Here is a 26,779-nt window from a genome sequence, read left to right as displayed (position 1 = left end):
TTTCCTTGGAACGCAGCCCCCTCAGTCAGACTTTATTTCATTTTGGACCGTGCATCCCTCCAATAACGCACAAGCTGTCCAAAATCCCCAGGTATTAGTAGAGCACAGATTTCCAAGTCTAGGTCTGACATTGCCAATCCACCCCCTTTATGTAAATCTCTAGCATTATCTTAAAGGCATGTATTTAGTTAGTTGTGCCATCCATCTCCCTTTTTGGAAAATGCAAACCCCTCATGCCTCAACGTGCAGAACTCCTTCATGCCACCTCAGTGTGCGTGCAGCATCCATAGCAGAGGTACAACAGTTGCTTTCTTATTTGGGTCTGATCCTGGGCTGCACTCCCCAGCAAATCATAGACTCATAGAATGGTTAGAGTTGGAAGGGACCTTAAATATCATCAAGTTCCAACCCCCCTGCCATGGGCCGGGACACCTCCCACTAGACCAGGTTGCTCAAAGCCCCATCCAGCCTGGTCTTGAACACTTCCAGGGATGGGGCATCCACAGCTTCCCTGGGCAACCTGTTCCAGTGTCTCACCACCCTCACAGGTAAGAATTTCTTCCTAGGATGTGGCCCACTGATGCTGTGCCAGTTCATACCAGCTGAGGAAAAGAAAAGGCTCCCCTCCACCCCACCGGTGTGATGTCATTCCCTGCTTCCCCTCGATGATACCCACAGAACACTGCCTTCTCAGGGCTGGGAACAGAGGAGGACTGTCCAGCTAAGAGTTTGTGCTCCCTCCCTGGTCCCTTTGGGGACAGGCTTGCAGTCCCACTGCGTAAGGACTTGCAGTGGCAAAAGAGAAGACAGCTGATATTGTCCCCACTGTGCATACAGCCGGGCATGGGTTTTGCTTTCACTCTCTTAATGCTACACTCTGTATAGCAGAAGCAGGCAGGCACATGATCTCCCTGAAGGCAGGATCCAGTGTTACTGTAGAAACTGGCCACCAGCTTCTTTTGTAGCTAGCAGCTGTCACTGTGTGGTTACAGCCAAAGCGTGTCACTCCTACAGTGTCTGCAGGCTCCGGAGTTTGTTTCTGCTTCTGAGTCCTCCGTGCTACAGCTTGGAGATTAATTCTGCGCCTTCTATCAAAGCGTGTTAAGATATTTCTGAATTGCATCTATTTTTAGAGCCATTCTTGATTAATATTTGATGTTCTTTCCAGGTTTCATTTTCCTTCACCAATACTTCAAGGCACAGAGGAGCTGGTAAAGGCATTGCCATGAAACCTAACTTGAAGCAATGGAAACAACTCATGCTGTTTGGGATCTTTGCATGGGGTCTGCTTTTTCTGGTGATATTCATCTATTTTACAGATAGCAACACTGCTGAACCAGTTCCCAGTTCCTTTTCTTACATTGAAACTAAGAGGCTTCTGCCCCTTCAGGGCAAGCAGAGAGTCATCATGGGAGCCATACATGATCCATCATTCTCTGAAACCATCGATGGGAACGAGGTACTTCTTAATGAAGATCTCTTAGGTACATTTAAGTCGGGGACTGGAAGTATTAAGAAATGGACTGATTTGGAAGATGCCTTTAGGAATGAAGATGAATTTTTTCCATCCCAGATAGGAAGAAAATCAAAAAGTGCTTTCTACCAAGTAAATGACGATTATTTATTTGCTGCTGGTCAACCTCGTCCACACAACCACCTACAAGAGATAGCAAAATTCATCTCAGCTGATGAGGATAATCCAAAAGTAAATATTTTACAGAACAACTGGAGCCATCAGAGAAGAATGAGGAGGAGGAGCATAAAGCACAGGAGAAGCCAGCTGCTTGATGAATCTGATGATTGGGATGGGTTATATCCCACAATGTCGAAATCCTTTCTTTACAAGCTTTGGAAAGGGGATGTCTCTTCCAAGATGCTAAACCCTCGACTGCAGAAGGCGATGAAAGATTATTTGAGCACCAATAAGCATGGGGTGCGGTTCAAGGGGAAACGAAACTCCAAGTTGACAGGAGACCAGCTATTCTGCGAGCTGAAAGAAAGGGTGAATGTGAAAACAATAGATGGCAAGGAGGCTCCCTTCTCCGCTCTTGGATGGGAAAAGCACGTTCCCCAGATTCCACTGGGCAAATTGTATACACATGGTTTTGGGAGCTGTGCTGTAGTTATGTCTGCTGGTGCAATACTGAACTCCTCTCTAGGGGATGAAATAGGTGGGTGAAATGCATGTGTTCACGTGCATATATATGTACATGTGTGTATTCATGTTTGTCTTTCAAAACGTTCATTCTTCTCAAGCACAGGTCTGTGAAGCTGGTTGGTCTCACTCACCAGTGTTATATGAGTGTGAGCTTATGGATTTCAGTGAAGCTGTTCCCTTTCAGGACAATATAACTGAAAGGAACATCAGGCCTGAAGTCATAATTTGATTTAAAGAAAACAATGATGCCTTCTTATCATATTACAGCTTGTAGTATAACGGAGGCACTGGTTTTATCACATCTGCCATATTTGACATTTTGCTGCAACATATGTTTATTTCTTCAGGAGATTAGGGCCACGTTCAGGTTTTATTCTGCAAAGCTGTATTGTACCTATCTATATTTCGTGGTGGCTCATAGAGAAACTGCTTGTGGTGTTACTATGCCAGACTGAACTTTGTCTCCATGCCAAGAAACAGTAGAGCATCCTCTTCATCTCTTGCGTGTTTTGAGTTCACAGACATACAGAATTCAGACACGGGAGCAGCCCCATGTGCTGAGGCCAAGTTCCCTGACCTCTTTTCCAAGAGTGAATTTAAATGAGTTGAAGTATCTCCTCCCATTCATTTTTCCATTGCTGCACTGAGTCAGTGAGGTTACAGATGTTCTGAGCTATCAATGTTACACAGAATTCCCCACTTAAAGGTGGGAGTTTTGTGGTAGTTGTTCAGAAGAGGATTGTGGAGCCATATAACTAATCCAGGTCAGGTTTTTTAGATTATTTTTTTTTTTCCAAAAATAAGTATTACTACTCATTTTAATATCTCAGTAGTTCCTCATTTTAGTAGTACATGTGCAGTATGCTAAGAGCTATGAAAGAAGGATGAAATGTATGCCTCAAACTTGCTTCTGGAGCAAGAAGAGTTATCTCCTTCAGCTCTCTATAAAAACCTTTTGATATGTACTTATTAATCCTCCCATCTTCCAGGACTTCACATCCCAGTACCTGCTTCATTAAAGCTGCTATCATTATCAAACTACTCTAATAGGCTGCCAGCACAGCATGGATGCCCAGCCAGCCTTCAGCTAAAGGGTAACACCAGGGTAACCCCCAGTTTCACAGGAAGCCCCACTGATTTAGAAATCTTTGGGGTGAAATAGCTAAACGGTTCCTCTCTTCTCCAATGTGTTATCCTTGGCTGAAACACAATCTTCTGTCAGTGTTCCCCAGTACACCCAATTTACACTGGTACAGATTAGTGCTGTACTGGAGAATCCATAGCACACTGTGACATACTTTTATATTTATATATTACAGCGTATGTCATGACATATTCGGGTGCAGTTGAGGTGTGGACTTTGGTGCTTGACATGGTGCCTGGGGCCCGTATGCTCCTGTGTGTATCCATTCTCTCAGGAGCACTCTGGGCACAGAAAGCTCATGCTATTCTCTGAGGAAGAGTTTTTGATTTAATTGGGAAATTGTCATCTGATGACACCTAGAGGAAGGAGGTGCTGTTTGGTAAGGCCTGCACTGAAGTTTCAGATCTCCTCCTACCTGTTGTACAGGAAAGTGTGTGGGGTAGCAGGAGTCACAGAAATTTTTTTTCTAAGTGTCTTCCAGGCCGAGGTCAAGTGCTTATGAGTGATAAGAGAATGTGGCCCAGAACTGGGGGAGGGGGGCAACTGACTGCTTACAGCCATCCCAGACCTATGGGTCTTCGTGGACAGTGCAGCTCCTGGGAAGTGCTGATATACTGAAGATACCATGCCAGCATTTCCCACTTAATGGAAAATGGATGCTCCAGCATCTGTTTGTCCCATGGGGAAGAAGTTATGCTTCCCCTACAGAGTCCAGATAGGATGTGTTACAGCCGAGCTCTTGGCCGTGGTTGGCCAAGGCATGGCCAAGCTCTTGGCCGTGCCTTTCTATCTCCCTTATAGTTTTTGGAAAAGTGAGAAGAGTCTGACCGGGAAGAGAAAGATCAGACTGTTCAAGATGCTCTTTTCCCTTGTGCCTGCACAGGTCTAAGAGAAGACTGTCCTCTCCCAAAGTTGTCACCAGGACTACCAGCTCTTGGTTAAAAATGCAAGCAAACCTGCCAGTTTGGAGGCACCTTGGGCGGCCGGTGGTGCTGCTGTATGGAGTCAGCCTGGCACTCGTGCTGGTCTCCTCCATATCCACTGAGGCGTGGCAAACTCAGCACATTAGGGAGTGGGTAAAACCCCCCCATGTATGAGTTCTAGTTTTTCAGCTGTGGGCTGTACAGCCTTGGTTGAGGAGGTTGCTGCAGGCAAAAGGCTTTTACTATTTATCCTCCCAAAAGAAAAAGAGGCTTTAAGGGAGCAGCAGCAGAGGACCTTTCTCTTCACAGCCCTTTAGCTCCCTCTTCTGTGCTCCTATTAGAAACGCAGACAGAAATGTTAATTTGTGTTCTGTCTTTTGCCCATCTCCCTTCCACCTCAGATTGTTTTTGAATGAAACTAGGTATGAAAATACTGTGCAAGTGCAGCAAACACGCCCATCGTGACCATGCTGTTTAATGGGAGACCCAGTTATTTTGGCATCATCAGGAAGGGATCTGCGATGAAACCCCAAACTTTTTGTGTCTTTAAAATTGTTATCTCCAAATACTAAAATTAAAATCAGTTGACTTAAAACCAGCTGTTATCAGTGTTAGGCTGTGTCCTGATCATATATTTTATGGTGAAGGAAAAGATGTTTACTCTTGATATGAAGATCCAGCATGAGTAATGTTGGAAATGAAATACAGCATACTGTCTCTCAAGTTATGAACCATAAAATTCCCATTTCCCAACCCGATTCCCAGTTCTCAGTCAACAGATCATCAAAAGGTTGTCAAAAACAAGTCCAAATTTACATTCTTAAATTCATAAGCAGGTTTCAAAAAGGACCTTTGTTTTTTTTTTCCTTCTCCAAAAATGTGGAGTACCTGCAGCTTCTATTGACTTCATGTCCTCTAACTCCTATGCAATCAAGGTGCTTATGTTTAGGCAGATGAAGGCTAAGTGTTGAGGCTAGGGTTGTCCCTGCACAGGGACACAGAAAAAGCCTCCACTCCTTCTTAGCTTCTGAGGAGTTGGTCTTGGTAGACATTTGGCAAAAAGCTGTCTTTTCAGACAGCATGTTTAAGCAAGCAAGTGTGGCTGAGATTGGACTGACGGCTTCATATCACACAACAGTTTCTTGTCTGGAGTGCAACAAGTCTGAAGTTAAGGTGTGAAAAGGCGGAAGACTCCAGTTTGATAGGGTCAGGCCTGAACTCCATTGAAGCATGTTGGTTATCTTTGGAAACTTCTGAGTCCTCTACATTTTAAGTGGCTAGAGATAAACAGCTGTATAAATTACTTATGGGTTAAGGCATTATATGCCCTTTTTGGCCTGATCGTATTCTCTGCTTCCATCAATAGAAGGGACTAAAGTATACCAAATAGAGGACTATTGACAGAGACTGTCATTCTGGACAATGGATATAATGTTTTACTCTCCCTCACACCTTTTGGGCTTTGAAATCCCCTTAACAGAAGCACTGGGAGGGTGATTATCTTTCATCCAGTGGAGGCCTGCACATAGTGTCTGCCCTTGACCCATACTTGACCTATAGCTGTTTTCTATTCTGCATGACTCCGAGGTCAACAGCTCATGGGGAAACTTTGACAGTTCAGCTCTATTAGATCTTTGCTACCAAGGGTTTCTCAGGTTTCTGTGTGTGAGCAGGTTTGTGGGCCGAATTCCCTACAGAGGCTCTTTAAGACTTGTACTGACCTTGAGAAAATAAGTACACGGTATGCCTAATAGGTTTGAGGTAGTCGGAGATTTTCAGGTATTATAAAATACTGTGATGCACAAGCTTATAGTTAAGCATTGTTATTCATTCAAATGTGCAATTAACATGCTTTTGCATGGAGTAATTCTATGTAAATTTTACAATAGAAATAGCGAGCAATTGTGTGTAGTGGGTGTACTAATAAACTTCCCACACTAAGTTTATCCAATTAAGAGAAACATTTAAGCATCACAAGCTAAATTAATAGATGATTCTGAACTTTTTTATGGTGGATTTTAATAATGTTAATAACATATGGCAGATGCAAGAGGATTTTTATTTGCGCACAGTAGAATGTTTATTGTCCTTAGAATATCAAGATTAGGAGAAATCTGTAAGTTTTATGTTAGTTTAGATGATTTATTTATTTTACTGTTCTATATTATTGTTAAAAACAATTTACTTCCTCATTTATGCCTCTAGATTCTCATGATGCCGTCCTAAGATTTAATTCTGCTCCAACACGCGGCTATGAAAAAGATGTTGGAAATAAAACAACCATGCGGATCATTAACTCTCAGGTAAGATCTTCCTTTTGTGGATTCAAGTCAATGTCATTCCTGTACAATATGACATTAAATTAATAACTTCTGAGAAAGAGTTGGGTAATCTGGGAAACAGCTAGTGATTTAACAGTCGTGGTGTAGAATAGGTAAAAGTTCTCCCTTACAGCGGTGTTCACACTGCTGTCAGCGTAGATTGATTGCAGTAGTCACTTGATATCCTTGTTTCAAAGAATTGGTTTGTAAAGCTTCTCATGTGTCCTACATCTGTAAAGGCTCTGCAGGATGCCAGAGCTGTCTGTACAGAAGACCTTCACCACACTGCCTCCAGGATCTTCACAAAATCCAGGCTGTGGGGATCCGAAAGCTCTTTTCTTATATTCTCCAGTTCCCCAATTATTTCCTCTCTGGAAGGTGAAAGAATTGGGAACTGAGTTGTCTTAATACATAGCTTTAGGCAAGTTATAATTCTTGAAAAATTTGGAATGAACTAGTATAAAAACTTTAATGTACACTGGATAATACTTGTAAGGTGAGTTTGTTCATCTGAATGGAAACAGAAAATGGGATTTTCTGCATGTGGGTGTCAACAAATAATTGTGCATTGAGCTATAGTGACACCTTATGGTTAAGAGTAGTTTTTCATTTTTGAAAAAAAACCTGAACTCTGGTCTTGGGCAAACCAAGCCTCTTTCCTCTTTCTGAAATGCAGCCAAAAAGCAACTGTTGAATTACTGTGAAATTTTATGACATATTGAAATGGTGAGTTAGTCAACACCAGTAGTATGATTGGCTATCTAGCATGCTCTGTACATACTTATTCTTGCTGAATGAGAGCAAAATTCTTATTCTTATGAATTCATTTTTCCTACCTCTTCTCTGAGTGACTGCCCACGCAAAGTTCATCCTTGTGGGTCTCTTTTCTGTGTGTATAAGTTCCTGTTCTTTGCCAACGCAGAGAGGACTGTTCACTGTCATTTCCTTCACACTCGTTTTGTAGCTCTTTGGGAGGCTGTAGGACAGACTGGATTTTTTAAGTGATCTGGGTCAAATAGGCCCCCTTTCTCTTGTTCAGGGAAGAATGCAGAAATATCTTACTCTGGATTTAGTGCTGAAGTCAAGGTATCAGAGAACATAGATCTTAATGTCATTTATTTTACTTCTCTTTTTTAATCTCTTTTTCTTCTTTTTTTTTTTTTTTTGGACTGTTCTTTTTTTTTACTGTTAGCCCAAACACCCTGGTTTCTGACCATGCCTGAACTCCTGTGCCAGGCAAGGAAGAAGGTTTAGAAACTTTATTTAGTTGGCTAGTGTCACAAGGCTCCCTGTAGGAGAAGAGAGGAATGCCTCCAGGGACTGATCTGAGCTTTGTTGGCTCCCCAGAAAATTCAGAGAGACTAAACAGGTAAATTAGCTGCTCTCTGCTGCTCACAGCAGGCTGGGGTCCTCCTGGCTCCCAGAGCTGCTGCAGTGCACTCCTGCCTGGGTGGTAATGGAGGGTCCCATGGTCTTCTCTGCTGTGCTGTACATTGCTTGCTCTCCACAAGGCCTCTCAAGAAAACACAGGACATGGCTAAAATTCAGGTGAGGTCAGCTCACACAGTGTCCTCAGAAACATTCTCACCACGTTTCTGCTTCTTCAAAGAGATCAGAAGCCACCCATGATGCTCTGGCCACCTGTTGAGAAACTGGCCTTCCCCTCCCTGGGAGAGAAATCTGCACAGCCCGCTTGGTAGACGTTCCTTTCCCTACCAATACTGAAATGGGTTACTCATACAGGTTACTGACCCTCCTTCCCTCCTCGCTGTTGGAAATTCCTGCATTCAGTTGATGAAAAGGCTGCTGTGGCCCTCTTCTTCCCTTTTATTCTCTGCTGTGAAAGCCCAAAGGACATGAAGGAAGCCAGTGCAGCCACAACAGATGTTGTTATTCGAGAAGAAACTCATCTCATACATATGAATGCAGGCTCACTAAGAGTGAAATTTGTGTGGACAACACCTCCAAAGGACTCTTGCTTACTGAAAGGCAAGTAAGAGCTCCTTTGTGTGATAACTGTAGAACCCAGCTTTTAAAAGCTTGACCTTTTGCTCTGTTTACTCTGTACTCTCAAAAAAGGAGTTTAAGTTCTCAGGCGAAAACGGCTCTGAGAAATGGAGCTAGGGATGTTGATGGCAGCACGACTAATTCTGTTCTTGTTGTAGAAGGCTGATGGAAAGTCATTAAGCTCAAAGTTTATGGTAGGAAGAATATTGCTATGGCAACAATATTTTTCTGAAGAAAAATATGCATAATCAAATATGGCTCATTGGATCCTAAAGGGAAATGAAAATTAGTATGAATTTATTTGTCTGGAATGTTGATTAGTTTAACAGCTGAGCCAAATTCATGCTGTTTCAACCAATGCTGAAATCATTCGGCTCAATCCTGCCTGAGATTGGATGCACCAGGGATCAGAGAGATCTGGTTAGGCATGGAGAGTCCAGGAAGGGATAAGCCAGCAGGAGTGAAAAGGAAACTTGAGTGGGGCAGGAGGATCAGGCAGAGTACCAGGAGATGCAGGAGGGAGTATTATGAGAGCAGTAGATCAGAGCAATATGACAGTTACTTCAAAAATAGCCCTATCACATGCTTGTTCCTGGAATTATTTTTCTAGGTATACTGGTCTTTACAGCTGAAATGAGACCGTCTTGCTGTTGAAATGAGAAAGCAATCAAAATGGGAGGGTGAGGGGGAAGACATTATCCTTGAGGGCTGTAGCCCTTCAAAGTAAGCTGCTCTGTGTCCAAGAAGAGGATCCTGCAGTCTGAAATACTGGAGCTTTCATTTTGAAGTTCCAGTATACACAGTAATGTTGATATACAATTATGCAACATCTCAAGTGGTCCCATCACATCTCTTACAGATGGAGAGCAGTAATTCAGCATACTGCTACTTCAAACTGTCATGAGTGCTGTTTACGGCTAGACTCATTTTATATATATTTCTTTTAGCAAAACAAGTTGCTTAAAATCAACCAGAATTAAAGCAGAAAAAACAGCAGCGTGGGGGGGACTGTTCATTTCAGAGAAGGATTTTGCCATTTTTCTGGGTCCCACTTGCCTTTAACAATTGTGCAATTCTTTGCATGTGTGTTTGCAGATTCTCACCAACCCAAACCATCACTTTGTCGACAGCTCCTTGTACAAAGATGTTATCTTAGTAGCATGGGATCCTGCCCCCTACTCTGCAAATCTGAATGTGGTAAGGTATCTGCTTGCTCTTTTCTTCCCAACCAGTATGAAATCGCTGGAAAAATAAATGTATTTAGTACATCAGTCTCCTGGTTCTCACTTGTCACAAGGAACCCCAAAGTCTGTGTTCATCTAAGGAGTGGGGAAGGCTATTTCTGCATAAATTGGTCAAAATTGGTTTATTGGTCAAAAGCTTTTTAGTAGCCAGCACTTGTGCTGGAATGGACTGCTCTAAGATGCTAGGATAGATGGATAATGGGGTTTTTTGATAAAATACTGCTTCATGTAACAGTGAGTTTTCTATGTGCTTGCCAAGGAGGGAACATTGCTAGATTTCAAAAGGAGGTTTTATCAGGAAAGGTGAAGAATTGCATCCATTTTTTCCCACCTTCCCTGCTGCCTTCCCAGACAAAATGCAACACCCTAATGAAAATTTCTCTTGGCGCCTTCCTCATTTCTCAGGCCTCCTCCCCACCAGTCTTCCCTGTGTGTCCACTCCCCCACAGCCATCTGTGCCCCGCAGTCCGCCCCCTTGCTGAGAGCAGCAGACGTCCATCTGGTTGTCACTGGGGGAGTCTCTGCTTTGGCTGGTGCTGCAGCTCCAGTGGACCAGTTGATCTGATGGTTCTTGGCAAGGGGAGCTCAGAGATGAGCAGGCTGCAAAGTAGAAAGTAAACCTTCATCTGCTCAACTCCCTTAGCAACAGATGCCAGAGGCTGCCTGTCTCCTACGCAGGCTGCTGTCAGGCTGCTTCACGTGCTGCTGCTGCCACCAGCAGGGACAGGGGCACTTTCAGAGGAAGGTTCACCCCCTCGCCCAGGTCTTGTGTCAAGGCTCTTTGAACCCCTTGTTTAACGCGGGCCTGTGAGTGGGAGATGAGGTTGGCCCATCCTGCTGCAGTGAATTGTTTATTGGGAGTCTCTGTATGAAGAAAGGAAGCAAGACTAACCCAGAGCGAGGACTGGCTTTCTAGGACAAGCATCCACCTGCTTTGCTACCTTTGCTTCTGTTCTGAAGAACCTGGATGAAACGAGTTCACATTATTTTGCATGTAGTGTTCAAAACACATTAGATACCGTAAGATTATAAAAATTTTTACTGTTTTCCTTACAGTGGTATAAGAAGCCAGACTACAATCTGTTCACTCCCTACGTACAGCATCGGAGGAAGAATCCAAACCAGCCATTTTACATTCTCCATCCAAAGTTTATATGGCAGCTCTGGGACATCATTCAGGAGAACACTAAAGAGAAGATACAGCCCAACCCTCCTTCTTCAGGTTTTATTGGTAGGTGTATAAAAGAGGGGCCCAGTAGACATGTTAGATTTAAAAAATACATATAAAAATTGTAAATATGTACATTGCATGAGGATCAAGTCCATATACATGTACTATTTGTTCTTGGTGCTCTGTAGAGAAACAGTGGCTAGCTAAAACACACGGTATGAGAACTATGAAATAGTTGGGTGAATTTAATTTTCTGCTTTCTTGCCCTTCAGTATGCATACCAGATTTACAAAACATACATACATCTGTGAGAAATTTCTACTATTCCATATTAATTTATTTATTGAGAACCTACTCGATTCTGAAGTTCTTTGTTGGGATCATAGAGCAGAGATGCATCAGACAAGTGAAAGCATGTGGCAGGTCACACAGAGAGGATGAAATCACTGATGCAGTCTGACAGGCCAAGCTGTATTCCCTACACAGGTCGAGGAATGGGGTTTCCCATGCCCTGTCATGGCTTCCAGTGCTCAGTCTTAAAGTGCCCAAAGCATCTCCCTTCTTCTTATGCTTGGAAGGAGTAGTTTCACTGTATTTTTTGCTCCTTCCTTAGTATTTCTTGGGCAATAATCTTGCACTGTGTCCACAGTTCATACAACATAACAACTTACCTGATGCATAGCAGGTCCTGATCGTGAATGTCTAAAGCATGCAACTAGTCAGAGCAGCAAGGCAGGGTCTTCCTTGCTCGTGCTTCTAGATGCACAGAGAGCAACAGTGCTCCAAATACCATCTTGCACTTTGGAAACTCCATCCTTTCTGGTTTGACATTGTGATATTGATTTATGTATTTGCTGCAGGCAGAAAATGCTCTTATCATTCTTTCTATCTGAATCTGAAAGTGAAGATATCTGAGGTTGTATCTTACATGGGAAAGGCAGATCTGAGCACTTTTCCTGGGCTCTGTATACAGTAATGGCATCCTGGGACATTGTTGATCCCACCAAAGGCCCAGCAGGATGATGTAAAGGTGTCTGGGAGATGCCCATCTATGACCTGAGCGGGTTGTGCTTACCTGGAACGTAACTGGAAAGAGGAGGAGGCCTTGTGTGTTGTAGGAGGATGGCTTGGCAGTTGTTTACTTCTTGAAGTGAGATTTTTGGAATGTGCTTGTAAAAATTCATAAGGAGAAGTCTGCTCATGTGGAGTGATCTCACCAGCAGCATTCACATTTTGCAAAAGCATTTATTGGAGTAAAGAAGTTGTTGATAAAAATAGGTTGAGTAAAGAAGTTGTTGATAAAAATAGGTTAACAGCTGCTGATCAAAAGAATAATGAAGAGGATCATTGTGGTGTCAATCTGTACTTCCACCATATATAAGAAAGACTTCAGAAGCTTTCTTTGAAGAAGTAGAGTTAATTTCACTATACGAATAGAACAGTAATCTTCAACCCCAAATCTAAATGTCCCTGACAAAAAAATATCCTTCAAGCAGAGAATGCTTTGAAAATATCAATCATTAAACAAGCGAAAACATTAACAACAAAAGCTGTAGAGATAAATATACTCTGTGTATACAGATGCAAATTTGACTCCTTCACCTCTACTGGGATTTTTATTTAAATTGTTCTTTTCCAAAGGAGATGCTTAGACATTTTGGTAATGCTATTATTAGCTTTAAGAAAACAAGGCAGTAAGATAAGCTTATTGGGAGTCATATCCACCTCATTTGGTAGCTAGCTACTGTTCGTATAGATGCATTTTAAATATTTTAATAGGGAGAGGCTTCCTATTTTAGCAACCTTATTGAGTGGATGCCTATGCATTGCATGCATGTGTAATGGGATACAGCACAGAAACAGACTGCATATTGTTGAAGGTGGACATAAAGGGCAAGATAAATCATAAAGGATATAATACATCTTGGCAGAAATCTGAAAAGTCATGTTGGTCCTCAGATCAGGTGTCTCTCAACAATTTCATGGAGCAAATATCCAGTTGGAACCGAAGCTGCTAGACACAACTGAGTGCACCTGCATGAAAAGCGTATCCTGAATGTTCATCTGATTCTTATAAGATCTATAAAGTTAATAGAAAGATTGTGTAAATGATGACCATCATAAAATGTGAGTGTCTGAATTTCAAGAAGATATGGGAAAATGGCTTATTAGATGGCCACACTGCTAATACCATTGTGCTCAAAACAGCTATATGAAGGAAGATAGGCCATTGTTAAATAGCAGGTATGAATTTTCACACACAGAGGGACCAGCATCTCTGAATCTAAGCCCTTTTTGGCTTTATGGCATGGACCATAGTGATTAGAATCACTTTATTAGCATAACTTATTGCAAGTCTGTGTGCAATGCTCTGCAATTAGAATGAATACAGACTCTACACAAGATCTGGTTTGTCCACTTCACACCGGTAGAAAGACAGGTAGCCCTCTGTGAGCTGTGGTTACTTGGAGGAAGAACAGCAGTTCCTCACATCTCTGTTGCTGCCAGTAACATGGAAAAGATTAAAAAAAAGTAGTTCTGGATCAAGTGAAGCACTTTTGTTTCAAGCTTTGTAACCCTCTTTAGCCTCAGTCTAAAAATTGGACAAATGTATAAGCTAAAACATGGAAACATCAGACTATGTCCTTTCAGGAATGTCAGGAATGTTTTAGGGTGTTCTTAGACTGTTTCTTCAGCATTAACATTTTTCACCTGACAATTATATCTATTTCTGTCACTTAGCACTATTTATAAGAAACAGAGTCTTTCTAAAGGAAGGATGCTTGGTGGAATGTGTTCTCATGGTGTTCTTCTGCAGCAGTGAGTCACCATCCTTCAGCAGTGATTGCTGTCAGGGGAATCTTTTAACATTATTAATAGCTGTATTAAAGTACTTAAGTCACAATATTATTAAGTCTTGGGAAAGGGGCCACTGGGTCATTTGTGGGGAAGAGGTAGTCTCTGGCATGCTGTGACTTTAGGGGAATGAGAGAGTGAGAAGAGTTAGGATCTTTTTTCCCTGGTTTCTCCACCATGTGGCGGCTAGGGAGAAGAACATTTTTTGTCCTTCCTTTGGGGTATGGGATGCCCTATCTTGGCTTAACTCCCTCCTGGAGCCACTGGTTCCCCAAAACCCCATGTACATGGGCTCTGCGCCGGCATGTTGCTGAGGAGAGGCAATAGCACTGCAATAGCTGGTAGTTGAGGTGAGGGAAGCACAGTGTGTGTCCCAGCTGTTGCAAAGGAGAGGAGAGGATGGGGAGAGAAGTGTGGAACAGAACAGGATGGGTTGTGCTCTACAGGCTGCGTATAAAATAAGGCACAAGTCTAGAATGTTTTAGTAATACCACATTTTGTGTATGTTCACTTACTGTTTTAAGCCTTTTAAATATGTCACTGCTTCCAGCAACTTCTGAAATGGTAACATGCAACACAGACACTATGGAGGTCTAAAACCAGGTGAGATGAATATTACCCAACACAGATCAGCTTCCTCCAATAACAGAGTTTCTCCTCTCCATCGGGTTCTGACCTGTAGATGTGGTTCTGACCTGTAGATGGGGCTTTGAGCAACCTGGTCTAGTGGGAGGTGTCCCTGCCCACGGCAGGGGGGTTGGAACTAGGTGATCTTTAAGGTCCCTTCCAACTCTAACCATTCTGTGATTCTATGTTCCTGACTTTGGTTTTCTTCCAAACCGGGTGTCAGCTCACAGTAGCCCATCCGTCCCCAGTGTCAGGCTGCACCTTAACGAGGCTACATACAAGCCCACGTTTGACCGCAGTCTTTTCCACTAAAATTGTTATTACTTGAACATTGTTTTCTACCCTACCTAGTGATAGGTGTTAAGTTCAAGACATCACTGAAAGTACGCCTGTCAAATTACATCCCGTTTGTTAGGTGTTACTTCTAGGGGTATGCTATGTCTAGGAAGGATTAACTTGGCACAGACAAGTTATCCTTTACTGGGGTATTTTGTAGCGGATCCATCTCAAAGACTCTGAATAATGACTAAGAAAACACAAGAGTTTTTTGGGGTTTTTTTTGTGGGCAAATGTTCACCGAAGTAAAACAAACCTTTTATTTTAATCTAGGATTCTTTTTTTGCCTTGTTTTCTGAGACACTGAGTGGACTTCCCCTGGCTTGTAACTTTGCCTTATGTGGTATGTCGTATCTTAGCTAATGTCACTCCTCATTATAAATGATTTACTCTTTGTCTCCCTAATCTAATCCTGAGATGAGCTTTGAGAACCCATTCTTGCATATTTTTGCATCATTTTTGAAGCTGCCACCTTCATGCTTTTAAACAAAACTCTGTGTGTTCTCTCATCATTGTGCGTTAGCATTAGGCAATTGCCATGGGGCTTTTTGCAGTTAAATTTGTTGGTTCACATTTACCTGAAAATTGGGTTTGTTACAGTGTCGATATGTTTACATCTCGCCTTGGACTTTGATCTAGCCCATTTTTCTCAGAAAAAATGTAAGCATCCAACCACCAAATCTCGGATTTGGATTCCACTGGCGAATCCTAAATTGACAGTTGAGAAAATGTCACGGTTATTAGGGACAAATTTGCCCTATCTTTTGGCAGCAGAAATAAGTGTTACCTGTTCACTTCCTACTAATACATTTTTCACTGTGAAATATGAACTCAGTCTTCCTCCCCTCTTTCTGGACATAGCAAAGCTCACTTTTTAATTGAGGCCGATTGTGTATAAATCGGCAGTCTCTATTTTTACCATTCTGCTGTAAGAAAACTGTTCCTATACCCTCCTTGGTAGCCTATGTAAACCACCTAGTTCTAACCTTACATTTTTGTCATCTGAAGATCAAGACTAAAACAGATTCCCTGAGTGTCTCAAGAAATTCTGTGTGGGTTGGATGGGATGATACGTTAGCATTCAGAAGGTTTGGGAGCCTTTAATAATGTCTAGATTATATACAGACTTTTCTATGAAGATTTTGCTCCTGTCCCTTGTTACTAACTGGATTTGCCATGAACTTCTACTCACTGTAGTCCATTGGTACACTTTGCTAGCTTACCTCTTCTGAGGTGGTTTTACTTGAAATTCACTTTTATATACCCTTTTATACCCAGCAGCTTTTGTCTTTTTAAAAAGCTAGTTGAAAGCTCTGACTGCAGTATTCTTTTTACTCACAAATCAAAACGTGGTCTGTGCAGATTTTTACATTTTAAGTTGTCTGTGTAGGTGGTAGTCTTTGCTATGTGTTGTAGCTTTTAGTATAACACATGAACCACTGCACACAAAATTATAACTAAGCCCAGATTACTTTATTGTTGGGAGAAGGAAAGGCTTGTTTGAGGCTTTACAGTTGACATTACAGATTTAACAGTTATGCGTCATTAATAGTTGATAACATTATTTTAATCTTCATTTGCATGCATCGAGACAATAGTACAAGCAAGACTATCATTACAGTGCAATACTGGTAGATCATTGTATGACTAAGAACTTAAATTTAAAATGGCTTCAGAGAGCATGTTGAATAGAAGAATGCAGCTGAGCTCCAGCTCTCCTTAGAAAAAATACACTTGCATGAACTGAAAGAAACAATTCAACATATTAAGAGTTGCCTTTATTACTGTTACTTACTCAGCTGTCTGCCAGCAGTTGGTGATGGAAAAGCATAGTGCTTACTCTTTGCAGCTCAGTTTTGTTCAAGTATTATCACACAAACAAATAATACCACCAAATACATAAGCTTTAAATTCTTCTTATTCTAATAAAAAACACTCTGAAATTTGAGCATCTCCTACTTCCTGAAATACAGCAATAAAAGAGCAAACTCTCCTCTTGCAGCACCCCAAATCACATAAATAAATCTTTACTATTCTAGTGTAAATTTGAATAATACATTTAAAATTGTATGATATTACTGGTCAGCATTTTCCAGTCTACGCTCATATTACAGAATATATTATTGTGATTAATGTACAGCTTTTTGCATTCAGCATTAAGTGATAAATATGTCATTTTCTAGGTCTACTATATAATGCGAGTGTCTGTACATCAAAGATGACAAGTATTGCACAATTTATTAAGCTTAGACAGATGGCCATTTGGTGACAGTTAAATTCGTTAATAAATATTTGGTTTTCTTGTGGTTAGTATTTGTTATAGTTCATGAACTAAACAGAGAACCCTTTTTTAGAAACATAGTATTTTAAAAAGCCAGAGCTACTTTTACTATATGTTCCAAAGAATAACTGAGGCACATTTGGCCTGGTTTCAAGGAGTGACAGATTTTCCTGTGTTACCTGAAATCCAATCAAGAGACCATAGAAATAGACTAACATATAGAAACCCATACATTCTAAATGCTTTATGTTTATTTGTAATGATTTCAAGAGAACAGATAATCAAACATAAACTTACTAGTGTGTCTAGCTGAATTCTTTTCTGTAACTGAATTTGTGGTGGTGTGTGAAATGAGACACATTATGGGTATAATAATCAGATTATGTGTATTTAAATGTTTTCAGCATCTCTTACATTTTGTTAAAATGATGGTGACTTCTTGCTGAATGTTTGAATTACACTTATTATTCTAGATGCTTTCATACAGCATCTGTTGTATTCAGGTATATTAAACTATATTTTATTTACTGGCAAACTAGAGAACATTCTTTTTAAATTACTGTGCTAACCACAAAGTCTAATTGTACTGTACAAAAGATGCATGTTGGAAATTCAAAACCTCTCCAGTTATTAAAATTGCCAAGAACAAATTGAAAAACATTTTCTCCTTTTGATTAGAATCCATAGTATATGTTCATTTGTATAAACCATCCATGCAAGGAATTTAATCTTAATTTAATTCGGGTTTAAATGTTTGCAGCGCAGATTGTAAAAACTCAGGGGTTTTATTTGTGCCAATTGGACTGAGTTTAAATCATACCCAACACTTCCTGACACAATAGATATCTGCGAAATAGGGAGAAAAAGTAACTCATCTTTCTAAGGGTTTTGAAATACTAATACATAATGTTTTGAAATACATAATACTTCATTAGCATCTAATATTGTACTGTTATAACAAACTTGCAGGTTGACTTTCTCTGACAGCCACATCATTACATTGTAATAATATGCTTTAAAATATTTTTAAAAGAATATTCTATGCTCACAATCCTTTTTCTTAGTCCAATTCAATATTCAGGAACATTGTCAGTCAACTATAAAGCATTCATAAAGCACATACTTGAATGGTCTACCGTAAAACAACTTTTCTCCACACAGGCAGAATTATTTTGCATTTTTTCCATTTTCACAGTTGTAATCCAAATGGGACTTTAGAAAATCCAGGAAGGGAATTAGAATTAAATTAGAGTGGCCTATACAGAAGTATCTTCAGTTGACATTTTGAATGTATTGTTGCTCCAATCATGTTTGCCAAAGCTAAAATCATACCAAATACCCTGACATTTTCCTTACTATGAAATTTAGATCGGATATTTAAGATCTAAAAGTTCTAAAGCTTAAGCATCAGATCTGGAAGAGAATGGGTCTGATGATCACTTTCACTCCTGCGTGCTGGTTTCAGAGTCATGCCTACAATATGTATTTTTGCATGCTTTCATTAACTTCTGAAAGGATTCAACTGGTCCATTTCCATCCTTGAAGATACTTAGTACTGGGCTGGACAGGACCCCAAGCAACCTGATCTAACTTCAAAGTCGTGCCTGCTCTGAGGGGACTCTGAACTGCCCGCACAGTTCCCTCCAGACCCTTCCACAGATCTCATGGCAACCTCATCACTCAGACTGGCAATATTTCTGCTGGTTTGTACTGGAGCTTAACAGTTTCTTGACTAAATCCCCTAGGCACGATAGTAATACTGCTACTACTAGATTAATGCAATTAATCTAGTTAATCTAGTTTTTACTGATCTTTTTTACCACCCACTGATGAAAAGCAGACTTTGTGTTGTGCCCCATGGACTTCACTGATGGCATTCATTCTAAGGAGTACTTCACCTTTTTTGATGTTTGCGTGCTGTAATAGATAGTTTGTAGGCTTTCCCTTTCAGGTTTTACTTTTTCTTAAGTTGTGCATATCCTCTGGACTTCCCTAAATATTTTTTAATTCTCTGCTTTCACTCCTGTTCCCGTACCTTAATCCTTATGAGTATAAAAAAAAGCCATCTCCTTTCATCTGAATGCTTGCACATAAAATTGACTTATGTTTATGGTCCATGGCTAGGTCAGTCAGAGAGCAAGACTCATGCCACCTAGCTTTAGATGTCTTCAGAGCAGGTGTGTATTTGTGTTAATCAGCCTCAGACTTATTAGAGGAAAAAAAAATAGGCAGCTCTTAAATATGGCTATGAGACCTGTGTTCCCCTCTACATGTGAAATTTTCATCCTGTACTGGGAGTGCAGGTAGAACTCATGCAGTACAGATTTCTGTGCTGCCACTTAGGCTTCCCCTACAGTCAATAGAAAGAAACAGGAATTTCTGGTATATGACTTGTATGATCCATTTTTGAATGTCTACTCTGAGATGAGTAGTCATGCACTGCTTTCTAAAAGCGTACGCTTTCTTCTACTGATAACAAAGGAGCCTGTGATACCTATCTGAGGTGTGGGTAGCTGCACCAGTCAGCTCATCTGGTGAGATGAATCGCATCTTGTTTTCATGTCTTCTCACAGTTCTCCTGGAAAAGCCAATTACATTATTTTTTGATAAAGCTCCAAAAGTGTCTGATCTGGGAGAGCAGAGGAGAAGGTGCTTGGTAGCAAAAGCCAGATTCTTATTTTCAGTTTCTGCCTAGTCACTGGAGAGGAACAACACTTAGAGGGAACAATTCATTCCATCCTAAAGTAGAGAACCAAAATTAAGTCAGATGAATTGTGCCTGTCTCCTGCATAAAGAGTGCTTTAGACCAACTAGGTCAGAGATGGGCATGAACACCTCAGATCAATTCTGTCCAGACTATAAGGTGTTGGGATAATGACTATCTCATCATGCTCATTAATGTCTCCTTAGGTCAGGTGTAAGCCAGTCTGTGCTGTTTTATATGTAGTAATTATGCATTGACTGAAAATTAACTTAAGCACTGTGAACAAAGACAAATATTGAAGTGTAGCATATGGAAATTTCATTCATACTGATGCTGATGAGGAGTGCTGAGATATGAAACAAACTTGCAGATGATACTGAATTGAGCAGTGATGTGAAAAGTACATGCACAAAAGAAATAATTACATAGGCATGTACTCTGTGGGCATTATAGGGAAAAGAAGTCAACTTGGAAACTACAGGTTAATATGTGTGGGAGGAAATGTGAAGAGATTCAGCCACAGAAGAGAAACATAGGAAGCGATAGTACAGAAAGAGATGTGTAAATATAGCAAATGGGATAACAAATGGGAAGTGAGGTAGCACTTCGCAGAGCAGACTGGGAAGCAAAACAGGTTAACAGAAGGAAGGTCAAGTCAGCAAGCGGTCAGGTGCACACCTCTTCTTTATCTTTGTGATTGCATCCAAAACATAAAAGTCCAAACGTAATTGTTAAAATATTTTGCGGATCATGTAAGTGCCAAAAAGCTATTAATAATTTAAAAAAAAAATAATCAAAAGATCACTGTAGGTAAGTGGGGGAGAGAAGGGAAGATGTGGAAACTGAGTTGTGAGGTAGATGAAAATATAGATAGCTTGGCACGCTTATACCTGCTGGGTACAGATGTCAGTAACTCGCTGCAATGTTGTTAACACCAAGCAAAGAGAGAAACTGAGTTACAGTGGTACTAAAAAACATAGGCTGGAAAGTGAGACCCGTAGCCCGGGGAGCTCTGTTGGCAGCCCTGTTTTAGGGACTTAAAGAAAACAAGCCAGACTTGGTGTTAGAAAGTAAAGAGAATGAAAACTGAATGTATCATAATACACAGACTGGGTTTAAACTGCTGCTGTTCTTCTAAAGACAGTTGATTCATGTGTTTTGTGAACTTAGATTTCAGTAATGGTTCTACAACACTAGGGCTGTCCTCTGTGAAGGAGGGTTCACATCCTCTAAGGCACATTTATTCCCTATTTTAGCGAGGACTCTATTCACGCAAAGAAAACAGCTTCTTTTTAAAAAGAACTTTTTTTTGGCTTTTTTTTTTTTTCCTTCCCTCCCTTCTGTCTGTAATATAGTGCTATCCCACCTTCTGTTTTTGAATGAAACAGCTGGACCAGATCATTCCAAGGGAGAGTTTGGGGTCCAGCTAAATGGAGGGATCTACCTCCTCGGGTTCATGTAGACTGAGTATGTAATACTGCATGCCCTGGGATCTAGCCTATAAGTGGTTGGGATGGGAGTGCTGGTTGGTCTCTTTGGTTGGGGGTCTGTGGTGTTAGAGGTGCTAAAGGAGAAGAAATCTGGCACTGCTCCTTGTTTTTCCCCAGAGTAGGGTTTGGGCATTTGAAATGTGCAGCAGGTCTGGAAGTCTCAGGAGTGCTCCCATTTCCACCAGAACAGATAAGCCTCTGTAGCCCAGGGACACCTCTCTATGTGGTAATTTCTACTCATTGTCTTAGCTCACCTTTCAGTTTGTTGACCCTAGACTTCAACACAAAGATATGCTGGAAATAAGCTGTTACCACTCAGAAACTAGCCTGTGGAGTAACTGTCTTTCCTCCCTCACAATATCATTGTCCAGCATGAGCAAAAACTTGAGTGGACTGTCAGAAATTATGGTTATTTATGAGCAACCTAACCTGAAATCCCAAGACATGGACCGGATGGAACAAGGCAGAAAAGGCAAGGCACTAAACTAGGTAGTCCCGCGTGCCTTTTAGATTGATTCTGGAGGACATTGACCCACAGATCACTAAGTACTAAAACTCTACCACTTCTAAGTGCTCCATTAACTAATTTACAGGAAAGTCAATGATATTGCTTAAAATTTTGTCATTATTGAACTATACCTGCAATGCTGTGGCCATCTTTACTGTTATTAAGGAACTTATAAGAGAGTCCCAATTGTTGTTCTTGACAGTTTTCCTATCCCACACATGGCAACTTCCTTTATTAATTTTAAGGTTAGCTGGGTAATGTGGCAGTGAAATGAAACACGCTCAGGTTAAGGCTTGCACTTTCCATCAGAGCCAATTTTCCTAAGATGTTGGTGGTACAGCTTTTGAAATTGACTCCAGGTTTGGCTCTGGGTGCAGGAGAGAAGTCATTTTATTGTCTGTTTTTGGACGTGGTTCATTGTTGCACACGTTTCCACCGTCCATCCTCTGATTCAGCTGGATAACAGTTACCTTGGAGTGGCAGGTGGGCTCTCCATCAGTGGAGGAAGGAGGTTGGCAGTGGAAAAGCTGACGAAAGCATTTGTAGAACTGAAACAACAAACAAACAAACAATTCTAGATGTAGTTGCTAGGCAGGCTACAATTCAGAGCATCTCTGTAACAGCTTGGAGGTGAGGAAACATGGTTTATTAAGCTTGTACTTTTTGCTCAAATAGGGATTACATATTTTTTCTCCATGAATCCGTTTCTTGCTGCTTAAGACTAAAGTTCACTTATATTTGTAGACTTTTCCTTTGAAATTGATGTGCTTAGCTTTTCTAAGACCATAGACTCTGTAGAGTGTAAAGCTGTAGAACAATCTTAAACATTTTCAGAACCTTTCATTTATGATAAAAGAAGATTTAATCACAGAAGTAATTGGTTTTCAGTTACTTCACACATCAGGCAGGGAAAAAATCATTTTGATAATCTAATGATACACAGCAGGGAGAACATAAGGTTCTTTTCATTAGCAAGCCATTGAAATCTCCGTGTTCCCAAACTGCAAACTAAACTTCAGAAAATGGCTTTGCTTAATTAACGAACAAAAATATTTTTTTATGTTAATTTATTTCACTTGTGAGATCTACCCAAAACACCTTTGATGCTTTATGATTCCAAAGCTGTTGTATAGAAAAAAACCACAACAATTACATCAGTTCTCATTTGTAAGTGAGCAACGTTATACAGCTGTCTCCTCTGGGAGTTGAGGGTAGTCATATACAACAAACAGGGATACCAGTAGTGCAACAAGTATTTCAATACATTTTCTATATATTTTTTTATTTTTTTAAGTGAAATCTTAAAAAAAAAGGTGTTCAAGGCTTACTTCATCATATTCCTTTCACATGGCAATGTGAAACAGAAAAGGCTCCTAGAAGCTGTGATTGATGTGAAAGTATTGCAATTTAGACAGTGCTGTTGATCAATATCTGATACTAGTCCCTTTGAAAATCTGCAGCTGTGACAGTAAGACTTTTCTCGTTTCAAAGCTGTAAAGACCTTCTGTTAGTACAGATTTACAATAGCGCTGTAGGAAAACAAAGTTTGCATAAGGCCACCTATCTTCCTCCTGAATCTGTCTAGTTTTAATCTTGAGCATGGAATATGGAGAGTAACAGCATCGTAGGACTGCATCTAAGATCAAAGCAAACCTTTGCCCAGCTTTAAACAGGAAATTACTTTCCATATGGCCTTTCTTAACCGCTACTGAGAGTACTGGTGATTGCCATTGACATGTGACAGGGAAAAATGGGTTGGCATTTTGTGGCTTCCTCCTTGCTGAGCAGGAGGTGGTCAGGAGCTTTTCCTTGTGACAGCACCTCTCTAAGAAGGAATTCACCTTCCTCAGCCTCTCTTCATGATACTCTTCACAAAATTGTCAGAAGCTGTGAACTTTGGTGTCCACCACTATTCACAAAATTGTCAGAAGCTGTGAACTTTGGTGTCCACCACTACATGGCTGATGTTTCTTTATATGCCCTTCTGCATGTACTTAGGCTGCCTTCTTGGTCATATCCTCCTGCCTAGAGAGAAGCACGATGGAAAATGTGGAATTGGTTCAATTCCAAACTAAGAAAGACCAACATTGTAATAAGGTGGAGATGTTTCAAGGAGTATATTGATACCCTGATATTGCCAACGATCAGAATGAACCACCCAAAAGTTGTCAAGGAAAGAAACACGGATGATACTGGCCCATTTTCCTGTTCTTGTTTCCCCTTGCCATGGAGTACAAAAAAGAAAGGTGAAATCAGTCAGATTGCTTATAGCCTTGAAGTTTAGTATGTATGTAAATATTTGCAAGACACAGATACCCAAAAGCACAGAGTAGGATAGAATAGGCATACCTGGAATATTTTTTTTTTATTTCCTGTAGGTGGCAGGTCAGAGTTTAGCTGTGAAAGTGCTACAAGTACCTACAAGAGCTCCTTAAAAACACCAGACAACTGCTCTGTGTGTGTATGTTTGTGTTCTGTATTCTTCAAGTGAATGTAAAGACCTGGTCTGTCTTGCTAAATAGCTTCAAGAATTGATAATATACAAGAAAACCAAGAAAAGTGAAGAGTTGACTCAAAAAAAAAAAAAAAACCATGCATCTGCACTAGATCCCTGCTTCTTGTGTGGGATGTTTTATGGACAGGATGGGGTAAATAGCGGGAGGTGGGAGAGAGCATTCTTCTCAATCAAGGAGGCTGACGATGGTATGCAAGTCCTTTCTAGGCTTTTTACTCTTTCCTTATGAGTGTTCTCCTACTCCATCAACTCTACAGGGATCTCGGTCTTTATTTTTAAGGAACAAGTGAAAGCTGCTCTAATAAAAGGAACTGTTACTTAATGATTTTACAGAAGTAATACCTAAGGTGTGCAACAGCAAAGGAAAGCGGGAAAGAAAAACAGACTGGATGACTGCAGGGAAATTTCTGTGAGAAAGGTGAAATCTGGGGTTCACTTTTATTTTCACTGTCTGCTCCAGGTATCCTCATCATGATGTCGATGTGTAACGAAGTGCACGTGTATGAATACATCCCTTCAGTCCGACAGACCGACCTATGTCACTACCATGAACTCTACTACGATGCAGCTTGTACCTTAGGGGCCTACCACCCACTGCTCTACGAGAAGCTGTTAGTGCAGAGGATGAACAAAGGTTTGCAGGATGATCTGTATCGGAAGGGGAAAGTCATTTTGCCAGGGTTCAAAGCAGTCAAATGCCCCCAACGAAATAATTTCCCACACTTGTAGAAGAGAGTCTTTCAGAAACAATGTGCAATAAGGTACTACTGTCGTACTATAAACAAGAAGAGAATACTTGAAAAATGTATCTTAGACCAATCTAGTCTTGAGTCTATAAATTGTAATTAAGTAGCAGGCATGAGGAATACTTCTTTTCTGAGCCTGAGTATTTATTACTGCTTTGCAAATAGTTAAAGAAAAAAAAAAAAGGCTTAGCTCATGAAAGGTGCAAAGGACATACTTAGGCAGAAATATAATGTATTGTTGTGGGTGTGACTGTCAGAATTTGTCAGTGGTCTCTTATGCCACATATGCTAGACTGTAACTTTTTTTTAATGAACTTATTTAACTGTCAAACCTGGCATTGTGAAACAGCCTCTATTGTTCATGTACAGAGCAGCCAGTTGAACAATGCAGCATTTCTCATGGTTCCACGGGATTTTCACACTCTCCAAGAATGAAGCAATCACTACTCTGAGCTGTGCAGTCATTGACTAGAGCAAACTTTAATTCCCGTTTCTAGGTAGGCTCCATAGTTACAGGCCTCCAACTGTACAGGGGGCCTTATGGTGGCTATGAAGTCAGATGGCAATGGCTGTACACACAACTAAACCAGTTAAACTACTGGATATACTTTTGATGTCAGACACCCCATTACTGCAGAGGGAAAAGAGAAACGTCTCATTTCTTTAGAGAGCAACTAACGTATTCGTAACCCATTCAGGAAAATACTTTCCCTGGGAGGCCTATCAAGAGGGTGTAAGTGAGATGGAAATGATGCCTTCCCCTGGTCTGCACAGATAAAGAAGATCCAGAGAAAGGCAAGGGAGGCTGTGCAGCACTCACGCATCACACTGAAAGCAAGCGTAGGGGGAGCTCACCTTTCTGCAGCAAAGATAGCATTCAGGGTTACAGACATCATTTGTTAGGTATTTCATTAGGATCCAAATCAAACTCACTTGTTCACAAGTTACTGCTGTTAAGAAAGTATGAGTTTTCTGACAAAAGAAGAGCATATCAGCATTTTTTATTTAACGTTTGAAAGACTATACCCCAGAGAAGCTGTAATGTCTGCAAAAAGCATGACTATGGATTGCATATGGAGATAATTTGATATTTTCCTTCCTAGCACACAATGAGAAGATTCTCTAAGGCACTTCTAAAAATCTGCTTGGTTGCTAATGTATTTAAAGCATTCTTTTTCATGGCAAGACTTTGAGTTTCAGATTTTCCAAGTGGCAGGAGGTTAATGTTTTGGGTTTTTTTTTTTTCACCCTTTCTCTTAGGGTAAGTTGAGCAGGAACGTATGTATACAAAAGTACAGCTATATCGTACTGATATCCATTCAGTAAAAAGGCCAACAGCTCAAAGAGCCACTGAAAAGAAAATCTGAGTGATTGTGTTGGAAAGTATTTTTTGTGTTTTATCTTAAGCAACAGAAAGGCAATTGAGTGCATACAATATTAATGACTATTTCCTCTTCAATAGTAATGTAAGTATAATCACAGAATCGTTTTTCTGTCACAATGCATTTTGGGTCTGATGATTTCCCTTCCTCAAAAGTGAAGAATATGTCCCCTACATAGGACTTCACTTTCTTTTTCCATGTAGGCTCTTAATTTGAGCTTTATGATTCCTTTTGTTGGCAAAAGTATGTCCAGATGATCTAAAAACTGTACTTCTTTATTGTGTGGATAGTTATATCCATAATTCATTTTGGTACATGTCAAAATGAATAGGTTTTACTCATACTAGCCTTAGACTCTGGATATAT

The 26,779-nt window shown here is 40.6% G+C and overlaps 2 protein-coding genes across 2 annotated transcripts in view; one reads left to right on the top strand and one right to left on the bottom strand.

The window, feature by feature from the left end:
* Positions 1 to 1,174: 1,174 nt before the first annotated feature.
* On the top strand, positions 1,175 to 25,198 carry ST6GAL2 (ST6 beta-galactoside alpha-2,6-sialyltransferase 2). Its single transcript, XM_074149236.1, has 5 exons — positions 1,175 to 2,171; positions 6,431 to 6,528; positions 9,649 to 9,750; positions 10,854 to 11,028; positions 24,746 to 25,198. The coding sequence occupies exons 1-5, from the start codon at positions 1,226 to 1,228 to the stop codon at positions 25,012 to 25,014; spliced, it is 1,590 nt and encodes a 529-aa protein (XP_074005337.1). The 5' UTR covers positions 1,175 to 1,225; the 3' UTR covers positions 25,015 to 25,198.
* The window catches only part of LOC141465683 (pinopsin-like), an 89,231-nt gene continuing 84,542 nt past the window's right edge, over positions 22,091 to 26,779 (bottom strand). Inside the window, exon 4 of the mRNA XM_074149248.1 lies at positions 22,091 to 22,318. Within this exon, the coding sequence (XP_074005349.1) occupies positions 22,091 to 22,318 (228 nt within the window). The remainder of the gene's footprint in view (positions 22,319 to 26,779) is intronic.

The sequence above is a fragment of the Numenius arquata genome, chromosome 1 (assembly GCF_964106895.1).
Source record: "Numenius arquata chromosome 1, bNumArq3.hap1.1, whole genome shotgun sequence".
In the NCBI taxonomy this organism is placed as follows: Eukaryota; Metazoa; Chordata; class Aves; order Charadriiformes; family Scolopacidae; genus Numenius; species Numenius arquata.
The sequence above is the reverse complement of the archived record's forward strand: the minus strand, read 5'-3'. Positions and strand labels throughout refer to the sequence as shown.

What these genes read in the sequence shown, in the direction of transcription:
- ST6GAL2 (XM_074149236.1), top strand. Translation starts at nt 1,226, where the DNA reads ATGAAACCTAACTTGAAGCAATGGAAACAACTCATGCTGTTTGGGATC. An exon ending in CTCTCTAGGGGATGAAATAG is followed by an intron (nt 2,172 to 6,430) that starts GTGGGTGAAATG and finishes TTATGCCTCTAG; the next exon opens with ATTCTCATGATGCCGTCCTA. An exon ending in ACTCTGCAAATCTGAATGTG is followed by an intron (nt 9,751 to 10,853) that starts GTAAGGTATCTG and finishes TTTTCCTTACAG; the next exon opens with TGGTATAAGAAGCCAGACTA.